Source organism: Trichoderma gamsii (genome assembly GCF_001481775.2).
Source record: "Trichoderma gamsii strain T6085 chromosome Unknown Scaffold_49.2, whole genome shotgun sequence".
Classification (NCBI taxonomy): domain Eukaryota; kingdom Fungi; phylum Ascomycota; class Sordariomycetes; order Hypocreales; family Hypocreaceae; genus Trichoderma; species Trichoderma gamsii.
The window spans coordinates 17,343-42,470 of NW_020171386.1; the positions used below are offsets into that span (position 1 = coordinate 17,343).

General features: G+C 50.8%; 8 protein-coding genes across 8 annotated transcripts; 6 read left to right on the forward strand and 2 right to left on the reverse strand.

Moving 5' to 3' along the window:
* Positions 1-343: 343 nt before the first annotated feature.
* Positions 344-667, forward strand: TGAM01_v209621 (hypothetical protein; the record flags this gene model as incomplete). Its single annotated transcript, XM_018808092.1, has 2 exons — positions 344-410; positions 489-667. The coding sequence occupies 2 exons, from the start codon at positions 344-346 to the stop codon at positions 665-667; spliced, it is 246 nt and encodes an 81-aa protein (XP_018658749.1).
* Positions 668-2,242: 1,575 nt separating this feature from the next.
* TGAM01_v209622 (hypothetical protein) lies at positions 2,243-8,705 on the reverse strand (the record flags this gene model as incomplete). The annotated part of the gene is made up of 5 exons (XM_018808091.1): positions 2,243-2,314; positions 2,379-2,585; positions 2,652-4,482; positions 4,591-8,289; positions 8,353-8,705. The coding sequence occupies 5 exons, from the start codon at positions 8,703-8,705 to the stop codon at positions 2,243-2,245; spliced, it is 6,162 nt and encodes a 2,053-aa protein (XP_018658748.1).
* A 1,555-nt stretch (positions 8,706-10,260) lies between these two features.
* TGAM01_v209623 (DNA (Cytosine-5-)-methyltransferase) lies at positions 10,261-11,298 on the forward strand (the record flags this gene model as incomplete). Its single annotated transcript, XM_024550600.1, has 1 exon — positions 10,261-11,298. One exon carries the CDS (start codon positions 10,261-10,263, stop codon positions 11,296-11,298), a length of 1,038 nt encoding a protein of 345 aa, XP_024404642.1.
* A 42-nt stretch (positions 11,299-11,340) lies between these two features.
* Positions 11,341-12,303, forward strand: TGAM01_v209624 (DNA (Cytosine-5-)-methyltransferase; the record flags this gene model as incomplete). The annotated part of the gene is made up of 1 exon (XM_024550601.1): positions 11,341-12,303. One exon carries the CDS (start codon positions 11,341-11,343, stop codon positions 12,301-12,303), a length of 963 nt encoding a protein of 320 aa, XP_024404643.1.
* Positions 12,304-12,944: 641 nt separating this feature from the next.
* Positions 12,945-13,505, forward strand: TGAM01_v209625 (hypothetical protein; the record flags this gene model as incomplete). The annotated part of the gene is made up of 3 exons (XM_024550602.1): positions 12,945-12,994; positions 13,147-13,252; positions 13,332-13,505. Coding segments are annotated over 3 exons (330 nt in total), but the record flags the coding sequence as incomplete, so codon positions are not given.
* Positions 13,506-18,777: 5,272 nt separating this feature from the next.
* On the forward strand, positions 18,778-21,094 carry TGAM01_v209626 (hypothetical protein; the record flags this gene model as incomplete). Its single annotated transcript, XM_018808088.1, has 2 exons — positions 18,778-20,708; positions 20,815-21,094. 2 exons carry the CDS (start codon positions 18,778-18,780, stop codon positions 21,092-21,094), a joined length of 2,211 nt encoding a protein of 736 aa, XP_018658745.1.
* Positions 21,095-21,729: 635 nt separating this feature from the next.
* Positions 21,730-22,546, reverse strand: TGAM01_v209627 (hypothetical protein; the record flags this gene model as incomplete). The annotated part of the gene is made up of 2 exons (XM_018808087.1): positions 21,730-22,269; positions 22,349-22,546. The coding sequence occupies 2 exons, from the start codon at positions 22,544-22,546 to the stop codon at positions 21,730-21,732; spliced, it is 738 nt and encodes a 245-aa protein (XP_018658744.1).
* A 473-nt stretch (positions 22,547-23,019) lies between these two features.
* Positions 23,020-24,992, forward strand: TGAM01_v209628 (hypothetical protein; the record flags this gene model as incomplete). Its single annotated transcript, XM_018808086.1, has 3 exons — positions 23,020-23,155; positions 23,301-23,427; positions 23,558-24,992. 3 exons carry the CDS (start codon positions 23,020-23,022, stop codon positions 24,990-24,992), a joined length of 1,698 nt encoding a protein of 565 aa, XP_018658743.1.
* Positions 24,993-25,128: the final 136 nt, after the last annotated feature.

Sequence of the window (25,128 nt, forward strand, 5' to 3'; positions counted from 1 at the left end):
GTAGGCACTGTAAGTGCCCAATTGATAGCCCGTAGTTGACACTTGACAGACTGCAGGTGGTTGCTCCTTCCACCACTGCCAAAATGCAGTTTCTTCAGCACCACCGCTCATCTGGCAGCCCTTCTCCTCCTCCTCCTCTTCTTCTTCTCTCTTCCTCTTCACTTTTCAAAGCAAGTTTGTTTCAGGCTGCCAGAACCCGAAACTAAAACACACCAACAAGTACATCGTCATAGACGAGCCCGCGAGAGTCATGTCAGTCTTCGTGATCTGCACATCCTTATTACCCGGTTCCACTAAAACAGAGACAGCTTCACACTAGACAACGCTAGATTCGAACTTCGCAATGCCTCCTGTTGCAGACCCGAAATCTCGCGGCCAAAACGGCCAGTTCTGCGACCCTAAAGTAGCAGGTAAGTATCGAATACCACTGCTAAGTTTTGTTTGCTCCCTCAAGTCGAAAATCACACCTACTCACAATTTCGATTTAGAAGAACTGCGCCAGCTCCGCTGGGACATCCTGGCTCTCGCCGATGGCTTTGGCTGGACTGACAGACCCGCTACGTATATTCCGCCTGCCAGCGACAATAAACCCGTCAACTGGGTCTTCCCTACCGGCCCTAGTCGCCGTCAGAAGGAGCTTTCCGAGCTTCTGAAGAAGAAGGTCTAGCTTGCAGGCTAATTGCCCAGCTGGCTACTGACTTGGGAGGGAAACACGAGTCTTGCTAGCGAGCGTCAATCTGTGCTTCTTAGGGAAGATAATGGTACCTGCATTGTAATGAGATATGAGATATGGGTTATGGAATGTGATGAAATCATGGTTTGATATGAGCTAGCTCGTCTAGTCAGTTTGATTTGAACCAATTGACGTTTTTATCGACATCGCACGAAGATCAAATGACTTCTTATTCTTGAATATGCCTTTTCTGCATCCCTACGATGAATGTCGGTGATTTTTAGATAAATTGGCGTATTAAAAGAGCCATCCTGCCAACTAGGACCCACGTCCAGCCCGTTGCCAAGATCAGAGTTTCAGCGAATATTCTAGCCACGAGACCTCGATCGTGATAGACGGACAGCCTTTGGGATAATTAACTCCCCCCCATATATTTGGAGCATTGATCATTTAAGAACGTCGGCAGCGCCTCTATTAGTCTATCTAAAAATTGAAGCAATCTCCATCGGCATAATTCCCAAAGGCTCAAAGCCATAATCACCGAGGCCTTATCCAACATTGGCCGTTTCCAAATAGGTGCACGCCATAAATGATGAATATCCGCAGCCCTAGAGGTCTGCGTCCCGTAGCCCTATGCTCTAAAAACTCCCCAGATGCAAATCAAATGGTCTCATACCATTGCCTCCACCTAGTCCTGTCTAATAAAGCGCCAAAAAAGTCATGTTTTGCCCATCAATATGTAATATTTTCGAAAATAAGTGACAGTCGTAGGCTTGCCTTCTTCCGTCTTCGGTTCTTTTTCCTCTAAAGCCTCCTTCTGTATAATCACCATGCTGGACCTCTCTCTTAGTCACATTTCTCGTTATCAATCGTATATCTTTTTTCTCATAGATGAAGCACCCGATTGTTGGCGAGGTTGCCTTTTGAAGTAGCCGGTAAGGCAGTTATCAAAATTTTGTAGTCTTTAGTGAATAGTCGATACTGCCATGAAAAAGCCGCTCTGGCTTTCCAAGTACTGTCTCACCAGACAATCTGACATGCTGGAGAACACGTTTGTCATCGCTCCCATATCTTTCGTCCGTTTCACTCCAAAGAACTTCCACGCTATTCTGCCGTTAGTTTAGGTTGGTATTTTAACACATGTACACTCCATTCTCACAAGTATGATAAAAGGGCCAGAGCCAGGGTTTTGTGCCTCATTGCTTGCCTTTCAACAATTATGTGTCTCCCAAGAAGAGAACGAAAAGAAATTAAAAGCAAATAAAAGAAAAATAAGAAACACATATGCCGATAAAGCAGCTTCAAGCATCGCTGCCGAGGATATAGCCCTCGATAAAGCAAGATGACTGCCACTTGAGGCATCAATCAGATGCCCTGCTATTGATCTGAATATCAGCGGTGGATCTATTATCCATCTAGCAAAGATAATTCTGCGCCAAATAATGGGATTTTTATGAGCTCTTTTAAGCTGCTAATAAAGGCAAAGGAAGGGAGGGAGGGAGGAAAAGAGGGGGTGAAAGAAGAGAGCAGGCGCAAAGAAGGCAGCAAAAGGAAATAGGTTGTGAGCCATCAGCGCCGTTTTGGAAGGAATGGATTTGGCTTCTTCTTCTTTCGCGGAATCTGGGGTGCCTGTGGATTGACCTGCATCATTATCAGTCAAAATACAAGCTGGCGATACCTCTCTTCCACTTCAGCTAACACTTACCTGGTTGCCACTCGCCGCAGCAGGACCAGTCGGTGGAGTCGGCCTCGACACTGGCGGAGGTGCAGAATCGATAACCGGCGGAGGTCGTTCGGGGGGCACCATTCCTAGCAGGGACATGGCAGAAGGATCGGTTGGAGGTTTGATCGGTCTGGGCCTCTGGCCAAACTTGCCCATAAGACCGCCGGGTCGCGAAGCATCGCTCGCAACCTATTCATGGTGTCAACTCGGTCTGCTCTATGGCTACTCAGTGTGTATGCTGGTATTTCTTCTTACCTTCTTTGTTACGGTCTGATTCGGCTCCGGGGAGTCTAGAGGCCGCTTCTTTCCATCTGCAGAGGCTGGCGTCCCTGAAGTGTGAATAATTGGTGGTCCGCTCGAGCGAGGGACGACAGCATTCAAGCCAGTTGCTGTTGTCACACCTGGAATTCCATCGTTGCCGGCACTGGGGGGCGCATCTCTCATCTCAATATCCATCTGCTGAGGTGGAGGTCGAGGAGAATTGGCGACGCTTGGAGCAGCAGAGCTTCTGCCAGATGACGACACGTATGCGTCTGCCTTCGCCCTTTCTAGTGGGCGGCGGAACATGGAGAGAATATCACCCTTGGTATATCGGTCTCTCTCTTGCGCATCTACGATCAATTTGCGCCAGAACTCTCCCTGCACTAGAGCTCGTGAATCACCCAAGATCCACAGCGACGATTTGGCTCGCGTCAGACCGACGTTCATACGGCGAATGTCAGTCATGAAACCAATACCGCCCGTGGAACTAGCTCGGACACAGGAGAAAATAATAATCTCGCATTCTCGTCCTTGGAAAGCGTCTGTGGTGTTAAATTCGATGATGTCTGTGATGTTTTCGCCATATCGGGCCTGGAACCGAGATCGAAGCTCGTAGAGCTGTGCTTTGTAGGGAGTGATTATACCGATTTTCCTTGTGAGGTCGCAGTCGCGATAGTCTCTGCTAAACCGTTCGTACATTTGCAGAGCCACCTCAAGCTCTCTTGTGTTGACAAGAGATTGGCCCTTTCTGCCCTTTTCTTGCACACCTTCCACGTCAAAGAACCGGTATGGCGCAAAGAGAGTATCTTTATGCCAAGGGGCTTGGCGAAGCTGCAGCATATCCTGGCCGTCATGGAGCTGGGACTCGTAGAACTCTTTGCTGGGGAAGTTGCTAATCTCTGGGTGCATTCGGTATTGCATGTCAAGCAAGTGAACAGACTTTGGATGGTTCTGCTGCATCCGCACAAACAAACTCTGATCGTAGCCAAATCGAGCCGCAGACTGCGACAAGACTGTAGGCGGTAATTGCTTGGGATCACCGACTAGTATACACTTGCAGCATCCGTACTTGAGCGGAATCAAGGCGCTCAGTTCCACGCACTGCGCTGCCTCGTCGATGATGACGGTTTCGAACTCGACATCCAGATTGCGGAACATTTCGTGTCCACTTCCGCTGAGAGTAGCGCAGAGAACATGAGCGGAATTGAGAATCTCTTGCTGGATCTGTCGGCGACGCAGCTCCATCTCACGAGCTATGGAGTTGCCACTGTCCTTGTTGGCATCGATCTGCTTTCCGATTTGCATCTGCTTTCGTTTCAGCTCGTCAAACTGTCTAGACAGAGAGTTGTGCAATGTTCGGTCGTCGTTGTTTCGAGACTCCTCCAGTCGTGGCCTGAGCTGTGCGAGCTGCTCCTTCACCTCAGCCGCCTCTTCGTGAAGCTTGTCTCTGTCTGCTTTTGCTTTATCCTTGGTCGTATCGCCTTCAAGACGACTCTTGACCAGCTCATCAAGGGTGACATCTTTGACTGCGGCATTGATGGCCTCGCTTCTTCCCAAACGAAGAACGTTGATGTTTCGGGATTTGCCACTCGTGGTCTTGATCCCGCTCTTCAATCGAAGCACCAGCTCATCAACAGCGGCGTTACTCGGGGCACAAACGAGTAATTTCTTTGGTCGGGCTTGGTTGCCCCCGGGAGCACCATTGGGCCTCATTGGGACGCCAAGAGGGACTCCGGTCGCTGCAGCAGGAGTTTGTGCGAGCTGCTCAGACAATAACGCACCGACCATAGCGACGATGGTCTTGGTTTTTCCTGTACCGGGGGGACTATACATAAGAAAAGAAGACAGTTAGCGCATACATGCTGGGAATGGGAACAGACAAAGCGAGCAGCGCAAAAAGAAAAAGAAAAAAGAAAAGCCAATATATCCTTACCCTTGGATCAAAGTGAAACCATCATTTTCTTGTGCGCCAAGTACGGCGAGGGCCTGTCCCTGGTTCAGAGCCCAGTTCCCCATGTAGTTGGATACACGCTCTTCTCCGTAGCGAAGAATGGGCGACGGTTCCGCCTTTAAGATCTCGTCCATAAGATCATAATACTGTAAACTCTCCAGGGCAGCGTACTCTCTTTCTATGGTCGCCATGTTGGTGATTTTTACGCCATGCACAGTAGCACCAGGAGTCAGAGTGGGGGAGAGAGGGTTACTACGTGACGCTACGCGATATGTCACCTCAACGGTGTCCTTCTTGTAAGTCATACGATGGACACGGGCCAGACAGTGCTTGGCTGACTCAAATACAAGAGGGTTTTCTGCCTCTGAGACAAGCAGTATGTCGCCTTCGAAGACGCCACGTTCCCGAGATTGCAGGATGGGCATTGTAAAGGTCACTTCAAGATAGCTATCCACGCTTGCGCGGCTAGCAATTTTCATGCCAAACGGCTGTGCGGTTACCTCGTCTTTTGAGGTGACAAACGAACGCCAGGCTTCAGATGCCAGCAAAGGGAAGAAGGTCTCCTGGTACGACCGCGGGTCAGAGTACTTGGTTGCAACTTCCGAGGCTTTTGGGCCATTAGGAGGATCGTTACCAGCGTGGAATATATCCCACGCGAGAACAGTATTATGGAGCCGATCCATGGCAGGGATCAGTCGAGCTCTCATCTCTTTAACGGAGCGCTGTTGCCTAACCTTCTTCACGGGCTGCCGTAGCTTGTCTCGCAGAGCCTGTTGGCGACGCTTTTCAGCATCAGTCAAGGATTTTTCGCCTCCAGTGCTCAAGGCAGCCAGCTGATTGTCAGCATCCGAATCGTCACTACCAGCATCGGACTCTTCATCAGAGCTGTTGACCATGATTTCGCTTCGTGAATGATCTTTGCCAGTGATCCCCAGGCCCTGCAGGCCGGAACCTTCGCCTTTGACAAACTCCCCACGAAGAGCCCGGGCTCGTGCAATGGCCTCCGCATCTCGCCTAGCCTTTTCAAGCCTCTCCCTCTGTCTGCTTTCCTTGAGTGCTGAGATGGCCTTTAGGTCAGGAACCTTGGCCGCCCTGGCCTTAGCCTGCCGTGCTTCGATCTGTTTGAGAAGCGGGTTATCAGCTGATTTGCTAAACTCCATCACATCATCGCGATTAGACCGTGCAGCTTTGGACGCAGCCGTAGTAGTGGCAGAAGCAGCAGTTGCAGGTGCGGATTTCGACCAGGCGTCGAGCTTGCTTTGCTTCTTAGCCTTGTCGGTTAGTGCACGTTCTTGACGCTGCTGAGCACTCATCTCTTGCTGGTAGGCTTGGATCTCTTCATCTGTTTGGCCCAAAGCTTGAAGAAGCTCCGCACGCTGTTGATCAGTCAAGTTCGTAGATCGCACGTATTTTCCCGGGGTCGCCGTTGGCAGGCAAGCATCAGTAATGAGCTTCCGCGAGGCTGAGTTGATTTCGAGAGCATTTTCCCGGAGTCGCTTGAGGATTTTACAAAGAACGCGAACGGTGACATCAACGAGCCAGCGATCCTTGAGCCTGATCATGTTTTCCATTCCGCGAAAGTTGTCCTTTGCTGGAGCCAGGATCCTGGCCATCATGTCTGTTTCGCTTCGGCCAAGCGCTGTTGCGGAAGTGAGCAGACCATCCTCGGCAATGAGAGCTTCGGCAAGCTCCATAATTTCTCGGCAGAACTCTGTCATGATGCTGTTGGGGATATAAAAGGACCATGTTTCGATATTGAGACATGCTTTGGAGACAAAGCGCCACTGCTCATTCCACCACCGCAGAACAGTGGCAGCCGACTTGGAATCCAGAGTCCTGACTCTGAGTACTCCTGACGACGGATCTGCGAGGCCTCTTAAAACATCTTTGCTCATATTCAGGAGTGGTCTGATCGGGCCCCAAGGGTAGGGAGGACGAAGGATGCGCTCCAAAGACCAGACAATGGATGCGAGCGTCTGGTCGGGATGATGCTGCGTCATCTGCTCCAGGGCGCCGCTTCGGGAGAGCTCTCCAGTCCAACTCTTGAGCACTTCGGCGGAGGCCTCCGCAAGATCTGAGTTCTCATGCACAGACAAGGCAGTGGTGACCTGAAAAGGTATTCGATCGGTATACAATTCGTTCAAATCCATAACATCGAGCTCAGAGATCCGGCCGAAGATCCTGGCAAGTACATCCGCCGTATCGCCAAGAGCCTTGTTGAACGTTTGGCCAGGTGCTTCTAATTTATTATCAGTCTTTCGCGGCCTGATTTGCTCCACAGCCACAAGCGGCGCCAGCGACACAAAAATATCCTTTGCGACGGCAACTTGGCTGGATGATGTATCAAACATTTCCAAAGCACCTTCCCAGAAGGCTTTGGAGTTTCTGATGATGGCCGTTTGGAGCGGCTTGTTAGCAATAACGGCATGGTACTCTTCAGAGAGGAGCTTCATGTCCAGCTTCATAGCGGCGCTCATCATTTCCTTGGCGGCCTCGGCAACTTTGAATGTAGTCCAGCCTTCAATCTCTCCATTTCGTCCAGATGCTTTCATGTTTGATAGGATGAGGCTGAGGTGCTTGACAACAAGACTCGAAGCAGCACTAGCGTAGAGATGAGTGCTTCCAGACGCAATTTGGGTCTCTGAATCAAGGAACGATTTCATGGTGAAGGTCAGCGCGTCAAAGCCGGCGCGAACACAGGCAGCTTGGCCAGGTTCACCGATGCTAGAGTCTTTTGCCAAAATCTCGAAGAGTGTGTGCATCAGGACCTCGCAGGCATCGTACCTGCGATCGCGGCCGAGGGACTGGAGCCAAGGCTGAATCCAGGAAGTAGGAAATGGTGTAAAGTGAGTCCCAGAATCTTCGACGGACCAGCAATCTTCGAGGGATTGCCGCAGGAGAGTCTTATAGACAGGGCTGCCGAAGACCAGATCTGCAATGACATTGGGCCGAGCGTCGCCAACGACGTCCCAGAATGCTTTCGGTGATTTCTTCAACAAGCCACTAAGGACTTTGATAGCGATGACCAGCACGCCTTCGGATCGGCAGAATTGGATGTGTCGAAATAGCAAGTCGTAGATGTTCAAGTTCCCCAATGGGGCTTCCAGACTACGGAGGCGGCTCAGAATAATCTCATTATTAAGGGTCCTAAGGATGGCCTCGAAGCCATGCCAAAAGCGCTCAATCTCGAGGTAAATGTCGCTGTTAGCCTGAGATGGATCCCATTTGCTGATGTACTCCACGGAGCTGATCAGACCATCATTCACAGCCCAATCGAACTGTTCTTCCGTCATGCCAGCACTTTCAATGTTCTTCCAGTTTTCTGCCGCCCACCTACGGCGGTCTTCGTTTTTCTGGTCAAACAAGAAGAACGTCATTCCTGGCAGCGGGTCCTTTGTTCCAAGCTTGAGGTAGGACTTGCCCTGCAAGCGCTGGAAGACATATTGGAACACGGCTCGTTGCTTTGTGTCCGCCAGATAGGGCACGCAGCACAGGGCCTCGTAGATGGCAATATGAACTTCGGTAAGCTTGTCGCCGAACTGTGATTTTTTGAAAACCGTGCCTTTTTCTTCGATCTTCTCGATAAACTGTTTCGCCCAGGTCAAATTGTGGTCGATTCGATTTACGTCGAGATTGTCAAGTAGCGCTTGGATTTGTCCGACGGCATCTTCGTTCCACCGCCTAGATCAGAGATGTTAGCAAGTGAGGCACACATTCGTTGAGAGTGCAACGGGATATCATTACTCTGAAAAGACCTGCAGATGGTGTTTACGCTTCATATGCCAATTGAGGACACATTCGGGGCAGTTCCTGAGAGCGCTCTCAAGCCGCTCAGTGAATTCATCCAACCATTTGCCGGCTTCCTCCTTGTCGAAGCCGAAGATCAGACTGTTCCAATAGGTAATCTCGATGCGCTCCTTGCCCTTTTGGATCCGGGACTTCTTGTCTTCGATCGAAATCCGAGAGTCGGGATCATCAAGGCTCTTGTAATTCTCGTCGTCTGCATCGCTGATGCGCGGGCAGAGGAGATGAACCTCTGCAGAGATTTGCTGGAATTCTTCGTACCATTTCCCCAGCACCTCGTTGATGTCTGCCATGGTGTATCAGAGTTACCTAGCCAGGCAGCAGCCCATTGCTAGAAGTCGCATCAAACGGGAAGAAGCGAAATGCTGCCAAAATAAGCACGGAAGTTTTCTGCCAGGCGTAAAAGCAAGAGAGGTGAGCAAGAGCCTGCTGTATATGAAAGTGCGATAGTGTACACAGGGAGAAGAGAAAGACGAAGAAGAGTGGGAAAGAATGCGACACACTGGAAAGAAAGGGCAGGAAGATGCAATGGGGAAAAGAGAAAAGTGCACAGGAAGAGTGTTATGTGAAGCGCAAAGACAAGTGAGAGATCGCGAACTAAGGATAAAGATTATTGTGGGGAAATGGTACAAGCGCGGCTGTAAGGTAAGGTACTACTACTACTAGTATATATATATATGCGCACGCCCCGTGCGATGACATTTGGATACCTCTACTCGAGCGTCTTTATTTTGCGTGTCTGCGAATGTGAGCTGGGATTCGCAAAGAATAAGACGCTCGGTATTTTTCTATATACTATTTGGTTACGCAAAAGCAGATGTGCAGGGTCCGGTATGGCGAGGAACAGAGGCGCTGCACTATCTGTATGTACATTTCGTAGGTGTGTTATCGTTATCTGAAGAGCACCTGTAGTCGCATGCAAGGGACAGAGCACGGTGATGAGCACCCTCTAACGCGTGGATTTAGGCGTAGGCCAAAGTTAATGGGTGCCCGTGCATGGTTAGCGTACTAGGCGTTTCACAGGAAACACTGAAGACTGCTTCTAGTAGTAAACTCAGGTGCAAATACACAAGCTCGACTGACATCAATCTTAAGCCATTTGCCCATCTCTACCGTGCAATAGGCACGCATAAACATATACATCGAGAGCTTCTCTTAGCTGAGAATACCAAGTAGAAGGATGCCAAGTAGTTATCCCGGTTCCCAACGAGTCAGAGCTTTGTTTGCTTGTTGTTTGCTTCTGTATGCTTCCGCCTGCTCTCTAGCGGCTACCCGGTAAACATGTACTTGGCGATGAATTACTCGCTGCTCTCATCAGCAGTCGCATGATAGGGAGAAGCAATTGTACATGTAGATGATGGGATATGCCTACAGACTCTTTCTTGTATATGGATGTTTCCTTATGTGCAAATACTGTACGGGTGCATAAATCGTTATCTTGCAAGAGTCAATACCACTTACGGCTGCCTGCAGCGTGCCGGTTGTCTGTGTAACCCAAAGCCCCTAAATTGGCCAATTGTTTGCTGCCCTTGGCTCTCTCTGCACGGCCGATTCTTGATGGGAGCTCACTTGCTTGTCACATCACGCCAGGCTCTCTTCAGCCTCAGCTCACAATTTCGGATGATTTATTATTATTATTTTTTTCAATAAAAATAATAATATCTATCCCGGTATCCCCTGGTTTTCTTGTTCTCTAGCCATGAGCTTGCCTCTCGCCCTCGTCGCTGTACCTATACCTTGGACTAATAGCAGCCTCTCTTTGCTTCGACTTGCCTCCTTTCAGCCTATCATTTTTTGTTTGTTTTCTCCCTTGAGTTACCTATTTGCAATTCTTTTCTCTCCTCTAAAATGCCCTCTTGGATGACGATAGCCGACCATCTAAAAGATGCCGAAGTGCAATTTCTCACATCGCGTACTGCCGCTTCACGGGACCGGTCAAGAGCATCGTCTTCAGCTACACTTGGTCGAGAAAGCGATGAAGAAGAAGACCCAGGAGTAGAGGATTTGGTGGAATTGTTCGACGAAGAAGTCATTGACCTCACTGGACACGATTTGGAAGTTGGCGCCAACAGTCTGCTTCGCCAAGGCGAATTGTCCATAGAGAGATATCGTGAGCCTTCGTTGGGCGCTACATTGACTCGTGGAGATTTCATAGAGGTTCATGATGTTCAGCTTGGAACCTACGAGATCGATTTCGTCAAAATCCAGATCATTGCTCGCGGTCAAAATGGCGACTACAACATTCGTGGTGTCCCCTTTGTGCGGACGAGGAAATTACAGGGACAGGTCCAAAAAAAGGTCAACGAGATATGCATGATACTTCATGTTCAGAGGCAAAATGATGGAAACGAGCTGCCAGCAATTTCTGTCAGCATCCCTTCTACTTCGATTGTCAAAAAAAGAGATGTCATCTTCACCAACTCGATTTACCCAGAACACTGTTGCACAGGAAGCCCTGCTCTTAGCGAAAATCTGCGACAGCGGCGAGCTGAGCAAAATAGCAGCCTTGTATGCCGATGGAAGTTTACGATATACTTCACCATGCACAATCACAGTCGAGCTACCAGACCTGAAGAAGAAGTTCTTGAGCGCGTCCAGCTAGACGAAGTACCAATGCCCAAGTATCGCGTATCGAACGAGACTCTGTGCAACCGATGGCGCGGCGGACGTATTAAGGGAGGATCGTGGCCACAGAGCGGAACAAACATCATCGACTTGGAAAGCCGGCCTTTGTCTACCGACTCAAGCTGCGCCACACAAAGCAGAAGGATAGGTCAAAAGTATACCCTTTTTGATTCCTTCTCTGGGGCAGGAGGGGTATCTCGCGGCGCTCAGAGCGCTGGATTCAAGGTCCAATATGCCGTGGATAAGTGGTCTGATGTCTAGGAGACTTATCAGACGAATTTTCGCGATACAGAGCTGTTTCGGATGTCCGTTGACGAGTTTATCCTGGCCACGAAAGATAGGCCGATGCGAGCTGATGTACTGCACCTGTCTCCGCCTTGCCAATACTTTTCACCGGCTCACACGCACCAGTCTGCGCACGACGACACGAATATCTTTGCGCTGTATGGATGTATTGACCTGGTCGACAAGCTACGGCCTCGACTCTTTACTCTCGAGCAGACGTTTGGAATCACTCATGAACGCCACCGCCAGTACCTGCGAGCCTTGATTGGAGACTTTACGCAGCATGGGTATTCCGTGAGATGGAAAGTAGTTCGACTTTGCACTTGGGGCTTGGCTCAAGATAGGAAGCGTTTAATTATGATTGCAGCTGCCCCAGGAGAGAAGCTGCCTCCTTTCCCTCAACCCACGCACTCTGAGAACGGAGCCGGCGGCCTGAAGCCGTATACCACCATTCGGAAAGCAATCAATTCTATCCGTCTCGGCGACAATTTACATGACCTCAACAATGTCAAGTATTTCCAGCCGCGCCGACCACCGCTCAACGCAGACGGATTGGCAGGTACAATCACAACCGGGGGCAATGAGGTATATTACCCTGACGGAACGAGAGACTTTACAGTCCGCGAATACGCATGTATCCAGGGATTTCCGAAATACCATAGGTTCTTGGGGACCAAAACATGCATCAGGAGACAAATTGGCAATGCGTTTCCTTCCAATACAGTTCAGATGCTGTATAAGCATCTAGAAGAGTGGCTTCTGAAGCAGGACGGAATAAGGCGGTACCAACCGATGGCTGACGGCGTGATGGTTGTTGATGATTCTGACTCTGACGACTCTGACGATTCTTTCCGTTGGCAAACATCATCAGGAACATATTCGTCACCCGAGATGGATGAAGATATCATGGAAATTGACAGCCCGCAAAGTCGCCCTCGATATGTTCACTGGAGAGACAATTGCATCATCGATCTTACATGAGCTAGATATGCCCTCTCGGCTCTATTTACGGCTTGGTCTGGAATAATGCTGAGCTTATATACTTGCTGGATACTTTGATCTTTTCATCACTGCATGGGTATACCATTCATTCTATGCGGCAACCTCGCTTGGAAATCGGGATGAAGCATGGGGTCTATTTGATACGTCTTTTACATATATGATGATGGCAACGCCAAGAGAGAAAGTACGAGAGAAGCGTTAGTAGTAATGGCTAAGTCCACAGAAATTGTTGGATGGGGGAAAATTGTATATTGTTAATGTATATAGGTAGGTATAGTTGCTGTAGAGAGGGCGTGGCCGGAGATCTCTCCTGGAAACTTAATACGAGATAATTATGATCGAGGCCAAGTGCACAGTGATATATGTGCGTGAATGGCCTTGTTAGTCTCAAGTTATGGCAAATTCATATCAATATTTGATTCAGTATATCTGCTTATCGCTACCTTTATCTACACCGGCTGCTGCATTTTCCGAATCCAGTGGTTGGCAGAATTCCCTGAACAGGTGCCTGGGGCTGCGAACCAACTGACCGCCCCCCAAAGCTTCTTATGCTCTGAATCACGCACCCGTTTATCACCCTGCATCTTCTATTTGTTCATGCTTTCAATTTTGTGCCGAATTATCTATCTGCGGGCATTTGCACGCCAGAAGGCCTCTGGCAGGAACCACGGTGAGCAGCTATATCAGCCATCTCTTTCTTCGCCAAACCTCCTTCTTTTTTCTTTCCTCTCATCCTTCTCCTTCGTCTTTATGCATAGCTTTTGTCTTTCCACTTTCCACTTCCCACTTTCCATGAACCTTGAGCTGACCAAGAATTCTCAGGCACTTTGTTTTGTTTTGTCTTCGGCCGTCTGTCGATTTAACAACTCCCAACAGCACATATTTGTTCGACTTCACGCCGCCTTTTCCGTGTATTCTTTTGTTTGAAGTACTCTCAACATCTTTCCTCAGCTCCCTCTTGTGTTTTTGAGGCAAGAAATCTATAGAATTTCTGACCCATGAAATAGATCCAACATCTCACAAAGACTTACCTGCTCGTCGAGTCCGAAAGCCTGGACTTCTTTCGGCCTATCTCTGTTTCAGACTTTGTGACCATTTCTCTGTACGACTCATTCGTTTGCCTGCTTCTTGTCACTTGTCACTGTCGTGACTTTTCTTCAACATGGTCGTCAAACCTCTAAAAGAAGCCATCGTTGGCTCTGCGAAGGTGAGTCAGCGTTTCCTAGACACCGTTGACACTTACCTTTTCAACGGATGATACTAATGACAAATCCAGTGCGGGCAACAGATGGAATTACCCCTTGTCAAATTCCTGTCCCAAGACGAATTCGCCCATCGGCTAGAGAAAGGCACTCTGATTGAGATGCACAACGAAATGTCCCAACTAAAGAAACTCAATGATCGTGGCGATATCTACCCGGCGTGGATAATCGCCCCCATCCCCGGTTGCCAGACATCGTTTTCTACGTCCTGGCTATTGTTGGCCAAGAGTCCTTCTCTGTCGACAAACGCAACGTTTCCAACTGTGGCAGATCGGTTCCACATCGACATCGATGCTAGCATCGTGCTGCCACAAGGTACCTACACGCTATATCATCTTCCAGCGACTCGAATTACCAATCCTTACGAAGACGTCGCTGAATGCGAAGGAAAGGCTATACAAAGGCTTGCTGCTTTCAAAGTAGAAGTTCCACGCTGCCAATCCACCGAAGACGGTGAACAAGTCCAGCTAGACTTGATGACGCATCTCAAAGTTGCCGATGCTGTAGGAGACCTTTCTGGCATCACCCTAGATGGGACCAACCAGAAGAACATCTCCATACGCTGGGAGGTCTTCAGTCAGACATTTGAGGCTGAACTCGAAGCCCTCTATGCTTTCATCACTCCGAAACGATATAAAGATCAAAACGGACCTAGTCACAAAGCGAGGCTTGCATTCGGCATGATTCAGCAGTTCTGCGCGGCAGATCTCGAGATATCAAACCTTCTTAAGAAATATCCTCCTCTTGCCAATCCGAGCAATCCTGCCTACAAAATCTCACCAATCTTCTTGGACAAGTTTGCCAAGTTCAACCAGGATCACGTAGCGGCCTACGAGGGGCTTGGTCGCATCAAAAATGGCATTTACTTTGTCAACGGATGCCCTGGGGCCGGCAAGACCGAGTGGAACATGGTCATTTCAGGGCTTATACAGTCACATCAGTCATCTGCTAGAAAGCGAGTCCGCCATCAGATTCTGTTTCTTGTTGACATCAACCAGACAGTCTCGGACGCTGCTGACAGATATCACTGCCTCTGTAAAGAGGCAGGCCTTGATGTTCGAATTATACGGATGCACGGTTGGCCATATGAGATGCGCCATTCTGAGAGACTGAACCAGACTAGCAGCCAGGGTAAGTCCAGCAAGCCTGTCGATGACGATGCCACAACCGACTTTACCAAAAGCTTCTTGACCACTGTCGGTTTAACCCATCACGCGAAACTAGAGAGAGATTCTAGGCGTGCCCCTAACCTCGACGAGGCTGCTTGGGACTATTTTGAGAAACACAAGAATAAAAGCTACCCAGCCTTAGTAAAGTTCCTTGGCCGCATTGACGAGGGCGACGTGCTGGATAGCGAAGACTGGAGGCAGCTGCGTGGCTCTGTTACCAAATTGTATCGCGACGTCCTACGTGCAGCCGATTTTGTTGCCACAACGCCAGTCGCGGCTTCTGGTAGTTTTGCCAAGCTTTTTCGCCCCGAGATTGTCTTTGTGGATGAGGCACCCCATGCGCGAGAATTGACCACTCTCATTCCTTTGGCATATTTTAACCCCTTGGCTTGGATCTTCACTGGCGACGTGAAGCAGACGCGTCCTTTTGTCGACAGCAGCGGCATCAGCGAGAGAAAGGCACTGGAGAAGGGACTGAAATTCAACCCCTATGCCGAGCAGCTACGGCTGAGTACGATGGCACGAGCCGAGGCCGCAAGTGCCCTCGACCAGAAGCTACTAGTCAATAATCGGGCATACGGCAACCTACATCGCCTTCCATCAGACATGTTTTATGACGGCGAGATGAGCTCTGGGCACTTGAAAGAGAAGAGGTATCCGCCGAGCACCATGCATCTGAAGAAGCATTTGGAGAAGCTCTCGGGATGCCGGAACATGGAGGAGAACCGGTTGGTAGTGAGCTTTGCAGAGAGTTCTGAGGAGATTCACCGTAACAGTTTCTGGAACCCCATGCAGCATGCTTGGGTGGCGGAGCAAGTGAAGTGCCTGCTAAACGATGATGATTTCCAGAGCCTCTCAGGAGAGCCAGGAACAATCATGATCCAGACACCGTATAGCACTGCCTACCGCCAATATCTCGGAGAAGTAAAGCAGTGGCCTCCCGAGTGGCAAAGCCGAGTCCAAGTGCTGACTGTCGACAAAGCACAAGGAAACCAAGCAGATGTTGTGTTTCTTGACATGGTACGAACATCGTCTGTGGGGTTCATGGACGACGCACAAAGACTCAACGTCGCCATTACCCGTGCCAGACAAGCAGAGGTCATCATCATGCATGTCCGCATGAATTATCGGCAGGTCAAGGGATGCCGGCGTACACAATTCACTACGCAGCTTTGGGGCGATGCACATATGCACAGGCGCCTACTTCACCTGCGATGATACTTGAAAGTACTGTGGCATTCTACTAGGTACTACTACCAGATGGTGTACGTGTAGGTATATATGCGTGCGAGTATGTGAACAAAGGGAGGGCTTAAGATGATGATGTACGAAGAGCGAAATTATGACAGTCGACTGCATGGGAGATGATGATTACGGGTGATGAATGATTATATGGTACTCTGGAGATCCAGAAATATGATATACTGTATTTAAAAAAGGGCAAGGGAAAAGGAGAATTTCAATTGTATAAACGAGATCGGAAGACTGTGATCAAGCCAATTGGGTTTAGTGATGGGAGAAATGGAGGCATCAAACAAGCGGTTAAGCTGTATCATACGATTTGATTTAGGGTGTAGACCTAATAGGAGAGAATCGTTTCTGTGCACGTCCTTGATAACAATGGCTGCCTGCATGCAGTGTGATGAGGAGTGGGAGAGAAAAAAAAAAGAGGCCTCTCGCAATCTTGCTTCACAGCCTCTTTTCGCGTGTTTCGCGACGCGGCGCTTCTTTTCTTCTTGCCGCTACGGAGGGTTGTTTTTTATTCTGTCTTGTCGCCCCGGTGGAGCAGATAAGCGAACTGCTAGTACGGAGTAGGCATAATGAAAGCAGATGTTCTCCTGAATTACGGGGAGTTGAGCAAAGTGCAATTATGATATACGAAAGAGAGTGCCGCGTCCTCCTTTGTGAATGGCGAAGGGGACTGGGCTTGCGGGCTGATGACTGGCCCGCGCCCCGGATCGAGACACATTATTCGAGCCAGCCGGACTCTTTTCTGATTCCAACGGGCATGGTCCGTTGCGTCAACGGTTTTGACGCTCTCCACTGTTTGGGCGGGTTGGCTGTGCCCATTGATGGGTGCTACTGGTGCTACTCTACGGGGATAAATGCAAGAAAAATTCTCTATAACGCTCAGTACCTGTGTACGGTCACCATCTTGTATGTTTATCTTGATGTTTGTCTTAGTCAGGGTATCTGAATCCTGTATGTTATTGCTGTTATATCACATGTACTAGCACCGAGGTAAGCAGCTGTCTGTCAATGATGTCCTCATAATTCGAGTTGATACAGCAAAAGGCCAAAAGGCCCCCATAATTCTTCAACTTACCTCCACTCCTCTGTATCCATCATTGCTGCATAAAGACAAGAAACGGCGACTCGGACTCCGCTCCGTGAACCAAGCTCTCGCGGTGGAGCCCAGCCACGTGTGAGAAGAAGCTCCGGTATGTGTCAAATGTTTCTGGTGTGCTCGATTCACATGTTGCGTCCGAGATTTGGCGATAGGATTGGCGATTTGGGCTCTGCGGCGGAACAGACAGGCATCCAAAAGCTCTCACAATAATTGTGCTCTCAATGTGTTTCGTGATGCTGGAAACTGGCCTTCAACTTCTGCGCGTACGGACTAGATCCGAAGTCTGTAGATTTGTTAATAAAACCAGCAAAATATGGGGGTCAATCTGCTGGCGGGTTGCATGTTCCGGCTTGGCAGAATGGCAAGGCTTATTTGGCTGCAGTAGTGCAACCTCTGCTGCTAGGTACCTATGCAGAGGTTATTCACACAAGCGTACCATTACCATGTGAATGTAGCTTGGCGGGAGATGCCACGGCACAAGATGCTTCATTACGTATAAGATTTCCAAGATATCTGTCCGTTGAATAGAATCTGTTAGTACCATGATCTCGGCCTAGGGCGTTTGATCCATGCGTCGGACCGCGGAAGGATTTGGAGATGGTTGTGGACGGTCATCGAATCATTTGCTTGCCGGCACCGACAAGCGGGCTTGGATGAGACGACAGAAAATAGACACTGAGCTGAACATGTCCCTTTACACACGTGCCAGCACCGACTTGTCCGGCCTGCTTGGGTGCATGGCCTGTTTGAAGCGCTGCAGCTTCTACCCCGAGTTTTCTCTCTGTTGGCTGGAGTTCAAGCTTGTTCCAATAAGCGCCCTCGTCGGCAGCGAGATTCGCACGCGCCAAATCCAAATTCAGGTTTCGGCAGCGCGGGAGTAGCGTCCAGGCTAAGGATTGCAAGTTCTTACGACTAGGCCAGTCTTGACTTTGACAGCACGCGACGATCTGGGTATTGTACGCAAAGGGAAAATGCTCTCTGAGACAAGATGCACTGTGGCTGAGCCAATTGAGTTTGCGTCTCTTTCATCACTGAATTGCTTCTTTCTCTGTGGGCAATGCGCTCTGAAATTGCTCAGATTGGAATTCGAGATTTTCAGGGGATTTAGTGGCATGCTGCGCGGGAGCTACAGTGCCGGACACCAAGGCGGGCAGTGCTTCGCGTTCCCCGTACATGCACTTGGGGCCGTCGACTATTGCTGCTTGCAGCTAACAGCGGGTGCGAATGGCGCTGATTGCGTGTACTTGTGCTATCCCCCAGTGCTCCCCCCAGTGCTCCCCCAGTGCTCCCGCACCTTTTCCAGAACTGCTCAGCCCTGTGTCCACCTGCCCGTGGCAAGCTGTTTTGGCGAGAAAGAGCGAGAGGAAGGGCCCTGCTGACCACTACAGACTACAAAGCCTCAGCGCGCTGCCGACCTGCATTCTTACCTGATCCCCTCTGCCTATTCATCTGCCTGTGTTAATAATCTGACCCCGACAATCTCGTGTTTTCTTCCTCCATCACCATGAATTAGAACGAGAGGGCTTTCGGAGACAGGAATCGCTGATACACTCGAACCCCTGCACGCAGGAGAGACACCCGTCGCTATTTTCCGGGCCGTGGGCGGCCTCCCACTCTAATTCGAGATCCAGAGAGCGATCGATAGATGCGACTCTCGGGCAGCGAGGAAGCAATGGCCCTGTCCAGCTCCCTCACCACCAAAGCTGCATCAACCGACACGAATTCAATCGGCCATCATTTGCGAGCCGCGGGCGCTACAGCGAGCCATGGCGTGGCACGAAGCTTGGAGACGCTGCGCCGCATGGCGATTGCGATGAGCGTGGATGCGACTGGGCATGCGGCAATTGGAAATGGAAATTGGAATGGAAATGGGAATGGGAATAGCATCGCGAATGACAACGACAACAGCAGTGGACGCGGACATGGGCATGGGCCTCTTCATCACCAGCAGTCTGGCAGCATCCACGCCAGGCTAAACATCCACAAGCGACACCTGAGCGGCGGCGCAATTGCTGGCATCACCGTCGGCATCGTCGTGGCCGTTGCACTGCTGGCCATCTGCCTGTACCCGTGTCTCCTCTACCTCAAGCGCCGCCACATAGGCAGAGGCACGTCGCACGCCGCCTCTGATGCCGAGGCGGCCGTTGCTGGCACTGCTGCTGGCCACGGCAGCAACGCTTCCAATGGCGCGAGCAGCCCCCCCAAGCGCCTCTCGTCTAGCGATTCGTACAAGCACAAGGGGGAATTGACGCGCGGAGGAAGCACCGATCACGACTGGCGAGCAGCCACTGCTGACCACAATGGATATCCTCTCCCTCTGAATGCGGCATACTTGCAGCCCGGCGATCCTGGCTTCGACGGCAATGGCCTCGGTGCAGAGCACAGAGTCAAGGCCGAGCCCTTCCTGCCGCTGGGCCTGGACGATGGCGAGTTTGCACCGCGGGTATCAGCAGATCACCAGCCCGGTGTGCTTAAGGGCACCAGCGCCGACTACTACAGCCCCGACATCCCATCCGAGGCCTTTGGCATGGTTGCACAGCCTGAGCCTCCTCTCGAGTCTCCCATCCTGCTGTCCTCTTCTCGTGCCAGCTCTTTTCGCCACAACATGAAGCAAATGTTCCGCCGCAAGAGCGGCAGGGACGCAACGCTGGACTCTACCGTTTCTCAAGCAACCATCACCGAGAGATCGGCTAACGGAGCCATTCCGCTGCAAACCAACATCACCGCCGGTGACCGGGTTGAGTCTCCCGTCAGCTTCTCTGCTGTATCTCTACCCCTCTCTCGCTCATCTTCTTCTCGGCAGCGTGGCACCGGAGCCGAAGCCGAAGCTGAGCCAAGGCTGGGGCCTGTCAGCCCTCCTGTTAGCAATGCAGCTGAGCCGGCTTCCCAACGGACAACTCCAGAGCCGCCTGACTTGTCATCATACCAGCGGTTCCAAAAGTCTCCCTCGCCTCCCGTCGCCGCTCCTGGAACCGTAAATCCCATGGACATCATGCCCGCTTCGACGGAAGCCGAAGTCTGGCACAGGACTGAGCACCAGCTCTATGAGGCCTTCCACAAGCCGTCGCCAAGTGACCCCGCCATTGACACGGCCATGCCCTCTCCTTCTCCGACCCCCCCTGAAACACAGGCACAACCAACATTTACAGTACAAACCCCTGGCTCGACAAACCGTACCGAGTTTATTCCAGACTCCATTAATAACGGCAGCGCCAATATCAACATCAACAACAGCAACAACAGTAGTACCAACAGCAGTAATGACCAACAGCAGCTCGACACTGGCGATGTGGTCATGCTAGATGCAGGAGCTGCTCTTCCTTCGACCCACGACCGTATCTTGACGGCTCCGGACGGCCGGCATCCAAGCTACCCCTCGGACCAGTCCACCCCACTCCCCGGGCCTGCCTTTACCGATGTCTCATCCCAGAACACGCCCTCGACTCAGCTGGACACTCCCTCTCCGCAATCCGTGGGAAGCTCCGATTTCCGACATAGTGCGTCACCACAATCGGGAGCCGGTAGTCACTCTCCCAGGACCGGTGTCTACCGATGTGAAGAGCCCGGTTGTAACCAGACCTTTGACCAACCACACAAACTAAAGTACGTTTCAGACCTTAAAATTCTTGTAATTTTGATTCACCACCTCTTACTGTACTGCCATGGTGGTTTTTGTTGCTCAAGATAGGTACTAACACTCTTGCTTTAGACACCACCAGAGATACCATAGCAAAGACCACAAGTGCCCATACCCAGGTTGTGGCAAGGGCTTCGGCACCAAGACTCATCTGCAAAGACATATTAATGACAGGCACGAGAAGAAGAAGAAATTTCACTGCTCCGTCACCGGCTGTGACTATTCCAGAGCAGGTGGCAAAGCATTCCCCAGAAAAGACAACTGGAAGAGACACATGATGAAGATTCACAATATCGAGCAGCAATCACTTCCAGAACCTATCGAAGTCGACATGGATGCAGACGGATCATGACCCAAGCCTTCCCCTCTTCCTTAAAAACGCAGGTGACGGGGAGAGTGTACGAATCATGGAGAACGTCCTCTCATAGGAAAAGGATACCTTTCGTCTCTTTTTTCACACTATTCAATTGTTACTAATCTCGGCATCCCTTCCTCTATGCCTTTTGAGTGGTAACATATTCTTTTTCTCCTTCTTCTTTTCATTTCTAGCGACATTGGATATCTTTCTCACCGAACAAAGAGAAAAGGGACATTTGTGTGAGCTTCAGCAAGCGCTTGGTATTTTGCGAGACTCGCAAGGCGTTTTTTTTTAATCAACTTTTATTATATTTTGTATTATACAAACAACTCTCTTCTTCTCCCCTTTGCTTATCACAGGGGGGGGAAGAGTGCCATACCAAACGTCTTGATAACGGGTCAAAGCGAGAAGGTTTATTTTTTTTCTCCCTCTCCTTGCTCTGTTCATATGTATGTTATTGAGGCAAGGGACAAACAGTACGCAATGGGTATATAACATGAGCGGATAACCCCTTGAAAATAAAACAAGACAAACAGCCGCTGATATGCTGTAATAATTTTAAATTTTTTCCCCCTTAGATTTTCCTTTTTTTTTTTTTTTTTTTGTGTGTGTTTCTTGTATATTCTTGCTCAACTCAGCTCCTTGATTAGCTTCTTTACTAACTTCCTCTGCTCGTCTGCGCCGAGAGACTTTTCGTCGGTTTCTTGTATGGCTCTGCCGACCACGATGATTGTCTTGGTGTTGTCGCTGTCCACCCAAAGCCGGCCGTTTCTGCCAGTGGCCGTCTCAAACTGGAGACCGGCGTCGGCAAGCTCATCCAGAACCACGACCTTACCCTGCTGCGCCTTCTTGGGCATCATCAAAAGGCGGGCCATACCCAGCGAGATTGTAAACAACATGCCCCCTACCAGCGGCCCGAGACCATCCGCTTTGCCCGTAGAGGCCGAGACGCACTCGAGCTCGGCGTCCATGTGCTTGTTGGCCAGAGTGACGCGGGCGTAGACCAACGCTCCCGGGGCCAGGATGGGACGGGTCTTTTTGGTGGCTGATTCGAAGGAGAGCTGGGGGAGGAGGGCGGGAGCGGTGTAGTCGGAGAGGCTGACGAAGTAGACTTCTGAGGCGGATTTGTTGATTGTGCCGATGACGAGCTCGCCGACTCGGGGGATGTACTGCTCTTGTTAGCCACTTGATTCAACCAAGCGAATAGCCCTCCATTGCATGGTATGAAGCTGTGCAAAGGCGACTTACTCTGCCACTGGTCGTCTCTACCCGGATCGCATTCTTCTGTCTGTCCGTCACCAGCTGGCCGGCCAGCGTTGGCAGAAGCTCGCTCGGAGGGACATGGCGCAGTCCAGGACCTAGACGGACGGGTTTCTTTGGATGTGAGGGGATGAGAGAGGGATCGATGTGGTCGCCGGGCAGGACAAAGACGGCTTCTGTAGACATGATGGGCAAAAAGATGCGCCGACAGACAATCAATTAAAGGACAATCAGTCAAATAGTTGAGTAATGAAGGTGTGACGGCGATTGACTTTTGCCTTGCGCGCGTGCGTCTCGTTGAATTGCCGATTTTTGCTCTGGAGCTTCTTTTGCATGTGAGCGCATATGATTGGTAGGATAAGAGATAATGATTGCTGGAGGGGCATTCTTTTGCTTGATTGGCGCTATTACCACACCATGGGTGTCTTCGTTCTTTTTCGAGAGAGAGAGAGAAAAAAAAAAAAAAAATAACTAGCCCCTCCACTAAGACCAACGACCAGTCCAATCCAATCCGCTACTTCTCTTCCTCTCTCTCTCGTCTTCAACGTCTCTTTTTTGAATTGAAGGACACATTCAACAATCGAGCAGCTTGTTGTCTTTCTTTTTCTTTTATTCTTTTCCCCCCGAAAATTCACAAACAAAATCCCCTTTTCTCCCAAATGTCTGAGAACGGCGTCAAGGCCGGCGTCGAGCCCGGTGACCGAGTCGCCATTGGCATCACCTTTGGCAACTCCAACAGCTCCATTGCCTTCACTGTCGACGACAAGGCCGAGGTCATTGCCAACGAGGATGGTGGTATGTTTTTGTGTTTCCTTCCACTGAAAGGATGGACATTGGTGGAACATGTTCATGGGGCTGCTACCTCTCATGTGCCATGATCAATATCTGGCCGTATTTTTCTCTTGCTCAATGACTGACAATTCTTCTTTTTTTCCTATAGACCGACAGATTCCCACCACTCTCTCCTACGTCGATGGCGATGAGTACTACGGCACTCAGGCCAAGGCCTTCCTGGTCCGCAACCCGACCAACACCATTGCCTACTTCAAGGACTTCCTAGGCCAAGAGTACGTCCATACACCACGCTTGTGAAAGCCGAGTCGAGAAATAAAGAGGAAGGCGAGAAGATGAAGATGAAAAAGAAAGCAGCAGAAAAGGATGAGAAAGACTTTGTGCTAACGAAATGCTGCCTGCTAGATTCAAGTCAATCGACCCCACACACTGCCACGCTGCTGCCCACCCTCAAGACGTCTCTGGCTCCGTCGCCTTCACCGTCAAGGACAAGGCCGGCGAGGACGCTGAGGCCTCCACCATCTCCGTGTCCGAGGCTGCCACCCGATTCCTGCGCCGCCTCGTCGGCTCTGCCTCCGACTACCTGGGCAAGAAGGTCACTTCCGCCGTCATCACCGTCCCCACAAACTTCTCCGAGGAGCAGCGCGAGGCTCTGATCAAGGCCGCCAACGATGCCGACCTCGAGGTCCTGCAGCTCATCTCCGACCCCGTTGCCTCTGTCCTGGCCTACGATGCCCGTCCCGAGGCCAAGGTCGAGGACAAGATTGTTGTTGTTGCCGACCTCGGTGGCACCCGCTCTGATGTCGCCGTTGTTGCCTCAAGAGGCGGCATCTACACCATCCTCGCCACTGCTCACGACTACGAGTTCTCTGGTGTCCATCTGGACGAGGCCCTGATGGACTACTTCGCCAAGGAGTTCATCAAGAAGCACGACGTCGACCCTCGATCAAACACAAAGAGCTTGGCCAAGCTCCGACAAGAGTCCGAGGCCACCAAGAAGGCTCTCAGCCTGGGCTCCAACGCCCAGTTCAGCGTCGAGAGCTTGGCTGACGGCTTCGACTTCTCCGCCACCCTCAACCGCACACGATACGAAATGGTTGCCCGCAAGATCTTTGAGGGTTTCAACCGCTTGGTCGAGAGCGTCATCAAGAAGGCCGAGCTCGACGTCCTCGACGTCGACGAGGTCATCATGTGCGGCGGCACCTCTCACACCCCTCGCATCGCCTCAAACTTCCAGTCCATCTTCCCCGAGTCGACCAAGATCCTCGCTCCTGCCACCAGCGCCACCGCCATCAACCCCTCTGACCTGCAGGCCCGCGGCGCTGCTCTCCAGGCCTCCCTGATCCAGGAGTACGAGGCCGCCGACATCGAGCAGTCCACCCACCCTGCCGTCACCACCGTCAAGCACATCTCCAACGCCATTGGTGTCGTCACCAAGAACGCCGACGGCGAGGACGTTTTCACCCCCATTATGCAGGCCGAGACCGCTGTGCCCGCCCGCCGCACCGTGCACATTGCCGCTACCGGCGATGTTCTGATCAAGGTTGTCGAGGGTGGCACCCACATCAAGGTCACCAAGCCCGAGCCCAAGGCCAAGGAGGAGAAGGAAGAGAACGACGATGAGGACGACTCTGACTTTGACGATGATGACGAGGAGGAGGAGAAGCGTGAGAAGATTTGGAAGATTGGCGAGGCTCTTGCTGAGGCCGCCATCAAGGGTGTTGGCAAGAACGGAAAGGTTGAGGTTACCATCAACGTCGCCGCCGATCTGAGCGTGACTGTTACTGCCAGAGAAGTTGGTGGCAAGGGTGGTGTCAGGGGTAACATCCAGGCTCCTTAAGGGAATGGAGAAACAGAAATTAAAATAGAAAGAGAGAATGGAGAGAGAAGAGGGAAATAATTGGAAAAAAAAAGGGGCAAGCATATTAGCATCTATGCGTGTGGTAGAAGTAGAAACGTTGTCACAATGAAACGAA